This window comes from Homarus americanus, unplaced genomic scaffold (genome assembly GCF_018991925.1).
Source record: "Homarus americanus isolate GMGI-L3 unplaced genomic scaffold, GMGI_Hamer_2.0 scaffold25013, whole genome shotgun sequence".
NCBI classification, from domain to species: domain Eukaryota; kingdom Metazoa; phylum Arthropoda; class Malacostraca; order Decapoda; family Nephropidae; genus Homarus; species Homarus americanus.
In genome coordinates, this window is record NW_024722158.1 from 8,678,942 (window position 1) to 8,693,184 (window position 14,243).

At 39.3% G+C, this 14,243-nt stretch overlaps 1 protein-coding gene across 2 annotated transcripts in view; it reads left to right on the forward strand.

Annotated features, from left to right (window-relative positions):
• LOC121862199 (acyl-protein thioesterase 1-like) overlaps positions 1–14,243 on the forward strand; it is a 48,768-nt gene that overhangs the window by 21,381 nt on the left and 13,144 nt on the right. For both annotated transcript variants that reach the window (XM_042360296.1, XM_042360297.1), the window contains 2 exons: positions 1,613–1,660; positions 4,387–4,633. In XM_042360296.1, the coding sequence (XP_042216230.1) occupies positions 1,613–1,660; positions 4,387–4,633 (295 nt within the window). The remainder of the gene's footprint in view (positions 1–1,612; positions 1,661–4,386; positions 4,634–14,243) is intronic.

The window sequence follows — 14,243 nt, forward strand, 5'->3', positions numbered from 1 at the left end:
TGTGTGTGCTTGCTGTATGTGACGTCATGGGACGTAGCTAGGGTGGTGAGTGAGCCACTCTACACACTTTTACTTTCCACACTAACACCCATGCTCTTCAACTGTCTTAGTTTATACTGTTATATTATATTTTATATTATATTATGTTATATTATATTATATTATATTATATTACAGTATATTATATTTATTTCTGACCCACATTGGAGTATTGTGGAACTTATCCTAATTTTCCCCATAAGATTAAGTATTCACTATATGCGGATTCCCATTATGCAGTGTTGTCACAGAATGCAACCATAGCATAAAGCGAGGGTCAGGTGTAAATGAAAGTAAAGAATAAGTCATTTGGGTGAATAAAATACTGTAACTGTAAATTTAAAGTTTAACCTTATGGAACTTAGTTTGTATCGGCGGATGTTCGTAAGTCGGACTCGTGTAACCCAGGGACCTCCTGTATGTGTTAAAGTTAAACAAAATAGTTGCTCAGTGGGTTTCTAAATACTGTCTAGATATATATTGCCATATTTTATTACAATAAGGTCCTACTTAATGAGCAACCAATTTACAACAATTTGATTTAACATCCATAATATGTACAGTATTTTAGGATATATTTCATTAAACAAACTTTTGTTCAACTTCAGGATTCCTGCAAAGGTACATTTGCTCCTTGTTTTGTACATGAGGGAGCAATTTTTGAACTAGGAAACTACCCTTATTATCCTTTAATTAAAAGGAGAGTAAATTTCCCCTAAGAGTCCATTTTCACATTAATTACCTGTTAGAACTTACCATACCCGGGATGCTGCTAGTAATGACTCTTGTTTCCCAGAGTGAAGGGTTAGTGCATAATTAGATACACTCAGGCCATGTAGTTCCAGGCTCAAGTCAATCCTTCATTTATGATTAGAGGATAGTAGATGACATACAGTACAGTACCTTCATACTATCCTTCCATGACGATTGGATGGTGAGATAAGAATGGCAAGAACTAACTAACATTGGCTGCCAGAGAACATCCTAGGATCACATTTTCGGTTATTGAGTGAAGTGAAAAAGGGCTTTTCCTGGGAAAGTTATTATGACTTATTGAGGTCTATGGTTTGAATGGCAGCGTCCGTATCATTTTGAGATCTTTTTCTTTTTTAGAATTAACAAGAGCAGGTATATGTTGCAGAGGTAAATGGGATTTCAAGGTCAATTCCTAAGTTTTATTTTTACTAATATATTCTCAAGTAGGGCAAGGTTTGAGGGATCTTGTATGATTTTGTAAATTTACTGATATTATTTTAATATTAAATATCATTTGGATTCACATTACTGTACTAGTCTACTATAGTTAGTACTGTATCTGTACTGTGGATTTCTGTTAATTATGCTGTAAGTGAATTTGTGAATATTATTGAACTGATCTCCAGTGGTTCTGAAGTCACCCTATAAATGTCATTGTAAATATAACAAAGGAGAAGATTAAAAAGATTGATAAGGAAGCTACTGGGTAAGTTTTAAGTAATTACAGTACACCTCATTACTGTATATGCACAGTATTTTATAAATTCCATAATATACTGCAGATAAAATTTGATATAGAATGTTTCTTTCTTTACAGACAAGTGATGCCAGTGACACTAAATGCTGGGTTCAGAATGCCTTCTTGGTAAGTGTAGTTTTAAGAGTTTTCTGTTGTGATAAGATTGGGGTGCATGATATTGATGGTACAGTACTGTACGTTATACATTTACTTTTTATAGCCCGGGCCAGCAATGAGTGACCTGTGAGATATCTCCACTAGAACATCCTCAGTTTGAGCCTGCCCTTAGCAGGGTGATGCTTCACTTGTTCTACAGCAAGCTACACTGTCTAGTTGGTCAGTTTAAATGCTGTAAACAGCTACTCACAGAGTGAATCAGCATAACAGCTTTTTGCCCAGTGTTTGCTGTGAGTAAGAGATGCTTCAGATTTAATGGATACAGTACCTTAAATCCTATGATTGATTCTTGTCTCCTTTGTGCTTCTTGGTGGCTGCAAGTATGATACTTGGGCTCAACACTTCCTCTCATCAACATGACAAATGTTTTCATGTATCATATTACAGTAGAAGGAAATGAATTATTTGAACTTAGCAGTCATTAACTTTGGTACACTCCTTTATTTCTGGTACATTAATCCCTGAAGTTTTATGGGGGATACACTCTAGAAATGGCTGCATATCTTGAAATCCACAAAAATCATTTGTATTGAAGTAATTTACTTTTGTTTATGCTATCATCTCTCTTTGGTGCAGGGGGGGGTAGAGGGGGAGGGGACATCGTCTCCTACGTCGTCAGGGATGTAATTTCTGTACCAAAATCAATCGATCAATCATTTATGCAATACTGTATGCCTACATGTACTGTACTGTACATTTCCACAAAATAAAAGGCTTATTAAACACTGCTATTTTCCATTAAATATATACTGTATATATAATTAGAAGGAGTGTTTTGCTGAAACATAATGTATTTCAGTGTAAATTAGGATAAACTATATGAAAACAAAAGACTTTATCTAACCTTCCGATGTTCAAGATATGATACTCGTTTTTTTAATAGCTTTCGGTTAAAATACTGTTATATTAGTGATATTCTATTCATACTGTGCTTGATATAATACATTCACGGAAATGTAATATTTTTGCTGAAATGACGTACGTGTTACAGTGGAAAGTGGGATAAAATCGTGACGAAAGCAATGGCTTTCGCTTTCTTTCGTTTAAAAGATGTTACCGTAATCGCTTTTTGAAGGGTTTTCAGTTAAAAGACTGTTGTATTACAATAATATTCCCTCCTAATTGAACTTGAATAAATACTTGAATGGAAATATACAATATTTTTGTTGAAACTACCCGCGTTTCAGTGTAAAGTGTCGTAATAATAAATGATAAACAATTTGCCTTCGGCACTCGGTGTTTCAGGCATGGTGAGCCTCAGTTTATAGGACGTAGAGTGTTTTTACTGAAGGTTTTGTTGTTCCAATACCCTCAAAAACTTGGGTCGACCTATAAACAAGGAATATCATAAATTAACGATTTTTTGGTAAAAAAATCAGGGTCGACCTACAATGCTGATGACAACACAAGCGTGGTTACAGCGAGACTGACTGAGTGAGGGAGCGCGGGGTGGTGTGACGCACGATGCGTACAGTACAGTTCAATAAAGTAGTTCTTTAGTTATCTTCTTGATCTGATACTCTGCAAGGACTTAATTATAACATTAGTGGATGTCTGATGATGAGTTCATATATTGTATAGGGCTGACTGGTTGTGGTGCTTATGGACCTTGATCATTCAGTACTATATATGGAAGATGAAGTTGACACACAGGTTAGCTATGCTGCTTTATGTAAGTGAAGCAAGCAGTTTATTTTGGTTTTGTTTTATCAATGGGGGGCATGTATTGGCTGAGATATTAATCCTGACTACAGTATTAGACTTACTTCATAATTTTCACTCGTTTTTTTTACAATAACTGGAAAATATTGTCAACAGGGTACGGTGCCTAGGGATCTTATTGGTGTTGTCACTAAGGATCACCAAATGAGTGCCAACCAGGACCTGTATTCCTCAGTTAAGACTCTTGCTATGTTCTGAAAAAGTGGTGTATCATGCCAAGTGAAATTATTAGAGTTAAAGATCCAAAATTCAAAGGTCTAATACACCAAGAATACACATGGTTCCAGATTTAAAGGAAGGTCTAAGATTTAAGCATGTGTTTGTTATTGGGTTTGTGCACAGTGTAGTGGTGGTTATATTTATGTACCTTATACTGTATTTCACTTATTTATTCTTACAACAAAATTTATATGTTTGTATAAGTGTAGAGAGTAGCTGTGTGCAAGTTGTAGATATACGCTGTAAACCTGGGTGCCCCTTACCTTACCAGACGTTAATCTATGCCTTTAACTTTGTACATTATTGGTTTTAAGTGACAATAGAGATGCCCACTTGGAGCATAGAATCCCCATTTTGTCGACTTCCTTTCTCAATTTTTCCCAGTGAGTCGAACATCGTTAAACGGAACATTGCGGATTGTTAAACAACAAAGGGTGTTAAAAATTCTAAATTCCTAAATCGAAATATCGCTAAGTGAACGATCGCTAAACGATGGATACTTGTACCTAAACAAGATTTACATTCAATATACTTTTGTTTACCTGTAATCCTTCTTTCACTTCTGTGTGTGAACTACATCTAAAGACATACCAGCTATCTCTTACATTGCAAATCCGTTAAATTTTTTTCTTTATGTTAGAAGGTCTGACGTATGTATTGTTAATGGTAAGATTATTTACTAACCAGATTCCTGGACTGGAGAGTCACATGTTATCACTATTACTGTATTTCAGGTTTGATTTAAAGTCTCTTGATGTAGATGGTCCCGAAGATGGAGATGGCATTAAGAAAGCAAGAGATGGGATTCACCACCTGATTGAGGAAGAAGTTAAGAATGGTATTCCTCATGAGAGAATAATGTTAGGTGGCTTCAGTCAAGGTGGTGCCTTGGCCCTTTACTCAACCTTCACACATACCAAGACACTTGCAGGTGTTGTGGGCCTCTCATGTTGGCTGCCACTGAGGGAAGAGTTTCCTCAGGTGAGTACTAAGTGCTACTTTATTCTTTAATTTTATTATGACGAAGTGATGCTAGATATTATTGACGTTAAATATAAAAGCCAATGAATGGAAAGTTTATTACAGTAGATGAGTGGAAATAGTCATGAAATGAAAGAAAATAATCTGTAAAAATATTAGAGGGAATGTACAGTATCAAGAACTAGAGTACTGTACAGGAATACCCCGATTATCACAAATGATGCATTCCTAAAAGTTACTGTGAGTATTGGGTCAATTATCCCCAAACGAATAAATATAAATGGGGGAGGGTGTATTCCTAGCCAGCAGCTTCCACCTCATATTTTTTTATATAGAGTACATACTCATTATCTGAGGCTATTAAGGACCAGGGTCACCTGTATACTGTACTGTAATACAGTACCAGTAAATGTGACAAATAAATAAACATTATACGTACTAATAAATAAAAGAAAAGAAAAAATACTGCTTTGCCATTTGGCAATAGTGTCACTACGCGCTGGACAGAGGAGACTGGAGCGGCTGAGATCTCCGACAATGCTTCCTCCTCCTCCCACAATCCGCGTGCTAATTACTGTGCATGTAAGAAATGTTTACTTTGTTGTATTTTGTCATTCTATTTCTTCTTTTGTCTTAAATTAAGTGATTCCAGATGTATATAAGGACTTAGGCTATGATATAGTGGGATCTTAAACATTGTTCTGTAAGTATGGTATGCACATATCATGTGTTCCGACTTGCGTACAAATCCGACTTAAAGAATGCCCTCAAGAACGGAACCCTATCTCAACCCGGGGACCCCCTGTACAGGTACACTCCATATAATGCAATAAAATAGGTACAATAACCATAAAAAAATACAAATGAATACGTGTGTGTGTGTGTGTGCATGCGTGCGTGCGAACTTTTTAACTAGCTTTTACCATTGCTACATGAAGAATTCTAGAACTCTCTGCATGTTTTGTCATGCTGCAGTTTGGAAGTACTGTACAGGTTCAGGCATGGTGTGAGCATAACCTGTGGGTGCACCTTGTGAATGGTCCCATTGAATATTATTAATTTCTAAACCACTTCGGGTCCTCACGTGCGGAAAAAAATGTGCCCATGTGAAATTGGCCTTTACAGCGGAGTATAAGAGCCGTGGATAGCCTGTGCAGCTTAACATATTATTGTAGGGTATCATAATTTTTCTTTGCGAATATGTAGGGTGTGTTTTGTGAATATTGAATGGGGTGTTAATGTGTCAATTGCTGATAAGCGGGGCTGTGAATAGCGAGGTATTCCTGTATAAGGCCTTGATTTTGGTGCCGAGTTTCTCAGTGATGATTCTGTCATTCCCGGTATATCAAATTTTTATTAAAAATCACACTACTGTACTTTCTTTTAATTTGCTCATTAATAAGTGAAACATGATGTGAAAAATATTGCTTGGCTGCAGGTTAACTGAGAATTGCATGAAACAGTGAGGATTGAGAAATGAAATCCCCTTTTATGGCAAAAGACATATGCAAGGAAATTGCAAGCACCTCATAAGCAAAGTCTGTCTCTGCTTATAAGGTGGACAATACAGTATAATGCTGCAAGCAACAAATGCATTATTCTTACTCATGTAGTTGAATCCATAGAAATCAGAAGGTTGTCTTAAGGAACATATTGGAACACTTAAGTTTGCCTCTTGACTTCTGGGCTCATTCTCTCAAACCCAATTGGATCATGTGAAATCATAACCTATCAGATTTGGGTGTGGGATCCTGAACATTGAGGACTATGGGAAAAACAAAACACTTGGTAAATGTGCCCAGACCATACAAATGGCTAGTTTAAGAATTTGCATTAATTTTCTCTGGTTATATGAGTTGAGGGGTATTACTCCCCCCAAAAACGGTACCGTAAGATTGGGTAACTTCAGATAGTGTTCGAGGTTTGTTGAAGCAGCACTTTAAGTTTGAAGGCTAAAAGATATGTTAAATGCACTATTGGTGTGTGAACTAATTAGTTATCCATTCGTGTCAACAGAAATTCGGGAAATCACATACATTTTCTATGAAGAGAAGATTTATAGGTCTCCGAGATCAACCCAGAGATGGGGGTGACTTTGGACAACAGCGCTAATTCAATGGGTATACCTGTTAGAGCCTGGCCGGACAGCCTGGGAGTGACTTTGGACATAATGAACTAATAAAAAATTGGTCAGAAATCTGCAGCAACAAAATTACATATACTGTCCCTGTAGGTCACAAAGGGAAGAAGATTCAAGAAAATGGTAATACGTGAAAATAACATGATATATGGTTCTGTTAGGGGTTCATTTTTTAAGATATACAGTACATTAGGAGAGAGAGCAAAACAAATTTAACGAAGCACTCAAGAGACACTTAAAAAAAAAATGGTTATAAGTACCATGTATAATGCCACCACAAGTTTAATATTATGCAATCTTGCAAATATGTATGAATAATATTTGAATTTTGCCTCCCAAGCCATTTGTGAGCTGGCCGAAGCCACCCCAAGTTGAAGACAATTTTTACATTTTTACATTCAAGTCACATTTTCAGGTACATGAAGCACCCCAGATTGTTTTTAAATTTTCAAGACAGACAAGTTTCTAATATTTTCTACTAGATGTATTACTCTATGTATTCTGATATGCTCCTGCCTGACAAAGTTTGGCAACATTTGAATTAAAAAAAAAAGATTTTGATTAGCAACTTCTATTTATTACTTACACTTTAAACTAGTGACTATTAATTAATACTTACACTCTAAACTAGCAAATGATACTTAATATGAAAACAATATAGTTAGGGCAGCATTTTGATACCAAGCTAACTTTGCTTACTGTGACTGTCTACATGCTGTTGCCTCTTCAACTATTTTTTTCCAAATTGTGTCTGAAGCCACCCCATGTCTGAAATCACCCCATCTTACAGTATAAAAATAAATTAGCCACTGCCTATCCTCCATTTCTTGCTGGTTGAGGACTTCATATAATGGAGGCAGATGATAACCTTGAGCTCCTGCTTAAATCATCATCAATAGCATATGGTTTCATAGCCCCAGTCAGTTGTTTATGGCCCATGTAATAAAAAGTAATAATACTGATACTGCAATTAATGATTTATTTCTCAAATGTGCCAATTGTATTTAAAGGGTAAAAAATTCGTCAACATTCAGTATGTAGGAGGAAATAAAACATTAATTATTAAGCTGTACAACCACTGTTAATTTTTCTAGTTTGCTGATTTATATTGATGCAGAGGCAGACCCAGGGAGGTCCTGGGGTCTGGATTTCCCCTTTTCATCAGAAAATTACATTACTTTTTCTTTAATGCAGTATTGTACTCAGGCATTTTTGTAATGTAAAAAGTATTTAATTTTTACCTCAGAATATCTCCTAATATCAAGTGCATATGGCTTCAAAATGCCCATATTATTGGCCAGATTTAAAAAAAATGATGATGGTGGGGGGGGGGGGTGCTTACAGTATCCCCCTTCCCCTTGATGTTCCTGGTTTCGCCCCTGTGATGGGATAGTCATGTCATTTTCACTTACACCCATCTTGTGTTATGTTTACCAAATGTGCTATAGGTCACTTTTTCAGGATTTTCTAATCCGCCCCAAATGCGCAAAAACTGGAATGCAAGGAATATGAAACATCCATTGATGTTATGCGCTGTCCCTACAGCTAACATCAATTGATGTTAGTCACCATTTACGGCTTTAAAAAATTATAGCAGTTATATCATTGGACTTATTTTAGCTAACATTAGGCCCATTAATTTCCAATACTGTACAGCGTTGTCCCCATTAGCCAGAATAATTGGTGCAGAACTTTTTCGGGAATGAAAGATTTCTCTTCCTTGGAAAAATCCTACTTCCCATAATTTTTCCAAGTAGTGGAATAAGTTTTCTGAGAGTCTAAACTACTCATCTCGCACGGACAGACACTCGCACATCCCCGGAATGTTTCCAGGTGCTGGGGAAAGTTTCCGAGATTCTAAATTATGCATCGTGCACAGACAGACATAGATCTGTATTTATTGATGCAAACACCACTTTACACATACCATATATATATATATATATAAAATTAAATTATGTATGCCCTGTACTACTACTGTACTGTATATACTGTACTCACCAGTAGATACTGTCATCGTGAGCTTGTGATACAATGCCAGCAGGCCAAATGGTGATACGGTGATACAGGATGGCCTGCCTTTGTCCTGTACCGTCTACTGTAGCAGGTGTTACTAACTGTCACTCTCCTCTGCCTCCATGAAGGAGGGATTGTACACGCACTGTATATACTACACACACACACACCTCTACACACCAGCCTACAGTAGGCATACACTGTCCACTCTGCCGAATGTACAGTACAGTATAGCATACATAACTGTAATCACTGTATTCTTGGCTGATTGTGTCCTGGTAGAGTAATGTACTGTACTGCACTACACAAATTGTATGCAAAAACAGTAGTGGCAGCAGAATATGAACTAAGGAGCAAACCTACGGCCGAAGTTACCCAAACAGATAAGCGAGACAACCCACCCGCACGTTTGATGCAATCTCTCAGAACTCCTGCTAAATTTGTTCCCATACCCAGAACGGAGAGGTTTAGAAAGACTTTCTCTGAATTTTTCTGGAAAATGCACTTGCCCGAAATGGAGAAAGTCTTCCCGGAAGGCTCCAAATCCATTTCTGATATTGGAGAGTTCTGGGGACCAGGGATTCTGGCTAATGGGGAGAATACTGTACATATGTAAGAACTTTGTATTGAGTACAATTATTATCTCCTCTCATTTCTAATTCTTTTGCAATAAAATTGAGAAAGAATCACCTACAGTAGAAAGATCAGGCATGAGTGATTCTTTTCATGCCATTATTGCATCGCAAAATCTCCATAATTCAGAATAAAATGGGCTCGGCCCTCACCAAAATGAGACAAATTTCGACTTGTGATCAATTGCTTACTCGACTGCCAACATTGCTGACTCACAATTTACTGCATTATTTTCAACAGCTGCTTTTGTATTCAGTATTAGTGTTTAATAACAAGGATTTAGCTCAGTCAGTATAGTACATTATGTCAGATAAGATATCCTTGTTTTGTTGCATTTTATCCAATGTTTTTATACAGTAAAGTACTCTGCTGGTCTGTATATTAATGTTTAAAAATATGATGTAGTTCACCCAAAAAAATAGGTTAGGTGAGTTTACCTTCCTTCAGTCCTTATTCTATACAGTACTTGTTTATGGAACAGGATATCAGGATCACTCCTCTGTGTCAAGCAGAACCTCTAGTTGTGAGGCTCAGACACCCTCCCTCCTCCCTTAGGTTTGTGGCCTAGGCAGCTGGTACTGAATTTCAGAATGGTGGATTGACCTGGAACAAAGATGGCTGAGCGAGCCCTGACGTTAACTGTGCTGATTGGACAGACACAGCTCTTATAGACCACCTGTCTCCAAAGGACAACTGGTGCACCTGATTTCCCCCATATATGGTCAGTGGGTGTCATGGAAAGGAAAGGGTGATTGGTTTACTCAGAATGGGTTAACAGGTCATCCTTGGCTGATATAAAGGGAGGTTTGTGCAAGGACAATAGCCTGTGTTGTGACAGAGCCTGGTGGCTACAGGCTCTGTCACAACATGGAATTTCAGGATTAATCCTCCATTTGTGATAATTTTTTACAAACTGTCTGTCATATTAGAAATATGTTTATGTGAATCCTGAAATATCTGCAAACTTTGAAATTTTGTAATAATAACAAAATATTGGAGACTATAAAATATTTGCACCATATTGAAATTATGAAAAAGCACAAGGCAGCTTAAAACACCCAGATTGTAAGATATTACCCAGCAGTTTAAACAGTTATAAAAACTAATACGTATTAATAAATTCATTAACCATGGAAAATAAAATTGTAATGAACGTCTTGCTTGTAGCAAGTGACTAACAGACAAAATTATCACATTTAAGAAATACTTTATTTCTTTGATTTATTTGTTATTTCTTTTAAACTGTTGATGTAGTGGCCAAGTGGATATAGCACTCACCTCCTGTCCTAAGGGTCACTGGTTCACATCTGGGGCATTTACAATCCACTCATCTGTTGGGAATGTGTAGGTGGTCAAGTGCAGTGCCAACCACACTGTTTCATAGTGTACTGAAAACAGGTTTAGTCTACAGTGTGCTGTATCTGCACTACCCTAAATGGGCTAACAAGCATATGGGACACACTTTTACATTTTACTTTTAAACTGGAGTGCAATTCGTTAAGGGAGGGCACATAAAAGTTAACATTTGATCCCACCACACAACCAGAAACTGGCTATAACCGGGTGCTCCAGTATCTCAAGTAATGTAGGCCAAGAGAGTATCATGTACTGTACTCTTCACAAAGTTCCCTGCTGACTGGGCATGTTAACTGAAAAAGTTGACTAATATGAAAACTGCTTTAAGATGAAAATGAGCTGAATGGGGGATACCTGTACAGTATATGCATGTCTTAATCTGTTTCTCTTATATGGTCCAGCTCCTTGGATGGTGAGTACCAGTTATATTCTTTAATATATTTACGTATTTCCATTTCTTACCATGTGTTAGTATTGCATTTGGGATCTTAGGGTTAATGATACCCTTTTTGTAGGTACAAATTTGTGTTTATGGTCTTTGTCTCCAAAAATAAGTATAGTACAGTAATACCCTGTAGAGCGCTGTTTCATTATAATGCTTTTGCCTGTATTTTGGAGTTCTCGAGAATTTTTTATTTATTTTTTGTCAAAAGTCATGAGTCCAAAGGTTCACAACATGCCATGAAAAGGTCACTTGGCCAATCAGCACCAAGCGCTCTCTGTTTACCCCCAACACCACCCACAGTCCCCCAACACCACTCATACACCCCCAACACCATCCATACACCCCCAATACCCCCCCAACACCCCCAACACCATCCATACACCCCCAACACCACCCACAGTCCCCCAACACCACCCATACACCCACACCACCCACCAATCCATACACCCCCAACACCACCCATACACAGTAACACCACCCACAGTCCCCAACACCACACTCCACAACACCCCCCCAACATCACCCACACCCCCAACACCACCCACAGTCCCCCAACACCACCCATACACACCCCCAACACCACTCATACACCCCCAACACCACCCACAGTCCCCCAACACCACCCATACACACCCCAACACCACCCATACACACCCCCAACACCACCTCATACACCCCAGCACCACCATACCACTATACACCCCCAACACCACATACACCCCCAACACCACCCACAGTCCCCAACACCAAACCCCCAAAACCACCCATACACCCCCAACACCACCCACAGTCCCCAACACCACTCATACACCCCAACACCACCCATACACCCCCCAACACAACCCACAGTCCCCAACACCACCCACAGTCCCCAACACCACCCACAGTCCCCAACACCACAGTCCCCCAACACCACCCATACACCACCCATACACCCCCAACACCCCTCACAGTCCCCCAACACCACCCACAGTCCCCAACACCACCCATCCCCAACACCACCCAACACCCCAACACCACCCAGTCCCCCAACACCACCCATCCCCCAACACCACCACAGTCCCCAACACCACCCACACCCCCAACAGTCCCCAACACCCCACAGTCCCCCAACACCACACAGTCCCCAACACCATCCACAGTCCCCCAACACCACCCACAGTCCCCAACATCACCCACAGTCCCCCACACACACCCACAGTCCCCCAACACCACCCACAGTCCCCAACACCACCCACAGTCCCCCAACACCACCCATACACCCCCAACACCACCCATACACCCCCAACACCACCCACACCCCAACACCACCCATACACACCCCCAACACCATCCACAGTCCCCAACACCACCCACAGTCCCCAACACCACTCATACACCTCCAACACCACCCATACACCTCCAACACCACCCATACACCTCCAACACCACCCATACACCACACCACACACCCAACACCACCATACACCTCCAACACCACCCACACACCCCAACACCACCCATACACCCCAACACCACCCATACACCCCCAACACCACCAACACCCCCACACCACCCATACACAACACCACCCACAGTCCCCCAACACCACCCACAGTCTGCCAACACCACCTACAGTTCCCCAACACACACACACACACACACGGGAATTAACACAGCAACGCATCCAAAGTTGTGATGCGTTGCTGGTTTAGTGGTTTTTTGGTAAGTACCCATGGCTACAGTTGACAAATAAATGTGTTTTGTAATTTTATATTAAGTGTAGGTCTTACTGTATGACAAAATTGTGTGTATTAACTGAAGCACAAGTGTGAGGTGGAAGGTTGAAGATCTCCTGTCGAGGAGCACTTGGCAACACACCTGGTGCGTGTTACCACTCTATCTCTCTAATCACCCCCACCTTTCTGCATTCTCACCTTATACAGTATTTTAAAATGTTATGTAATATAATATTTTTGGATACACTGTTGGTCATTTATACTTCCATTCAATTTCGTGGGCAGATATCATCTGTTCAATAGCATCTAGCAGTGCTGCAGGCACAGTGTTTCCAAAGAAACTGAGAGATGCAACTCCTCCTCACCATTTACCATGCTCTCCCTCACCACCCCCCCCCCCCCCCATCAATACCCCTACTTCTATTATCACCACCTAAATCATAATTTCAGTGATGCAGATATGGATTAGCTTCAGCCAAAGCAGAGTTGTATGATAGCCTCCAACCTCCCTCCCTCACTGGCCTGTTGCCCCTCTCTCATTATATTACAGTCGTCACTACTATTCATCAAATGACTGTCATTAATGATACAATATATTGTTTATTTGTTATTCATTAAGTAGTAAAGATACATTACTGTAATAAAAGTTTTTAATACCTGTACCCTTCACATACAATACTGTCTGTATCTCATAGGTAAAAAATAATGTCACCAGGAATGCATCTCCATATATGAATGGTATAATGACCCCATAGAATGCTGTTTCACATAACGCTCTATTTTCCAGGAATGTATCCTGAACGCTAACTGGGGTATTACTGTATACACCTAATATTTTGGATTCATGATCCTAAAGTACTTTGCACCCATATTATACCCACTCCATAGTACGTATACAAAGTTCTCATCTTTGCCAAATGGTTGGTCCCAAAGAATTGCAAACTAGAGAGGTTCTGTAATTCACTGACTTGAAAAGGGGTGGGTAAGATATCACTTGTCCATATACAGACAGATTTATGGAAAGCCATGTAAGTTTAATATTCTTTGTCTTGTTTAGGTTGCCTATTCCTGTTCTAGATATATGAGTAGATTGTACTAACAGCCCTCAAGCCTAACATTTCTAAATGGAGGAGGACAGTGTTCATAACACAGATGTCTCTGTTCAAGTTCATACATTAAAAACATTTCTCCTTCCATGGCCTTTTTCAGTCAGTGCCTTCATCTGAGAAACCTTAATTAGGACCTACCAAACATAGACTGCTTGGCTCTGGGGAAGTACGAAGATTAGTCTAAAACTTTAAT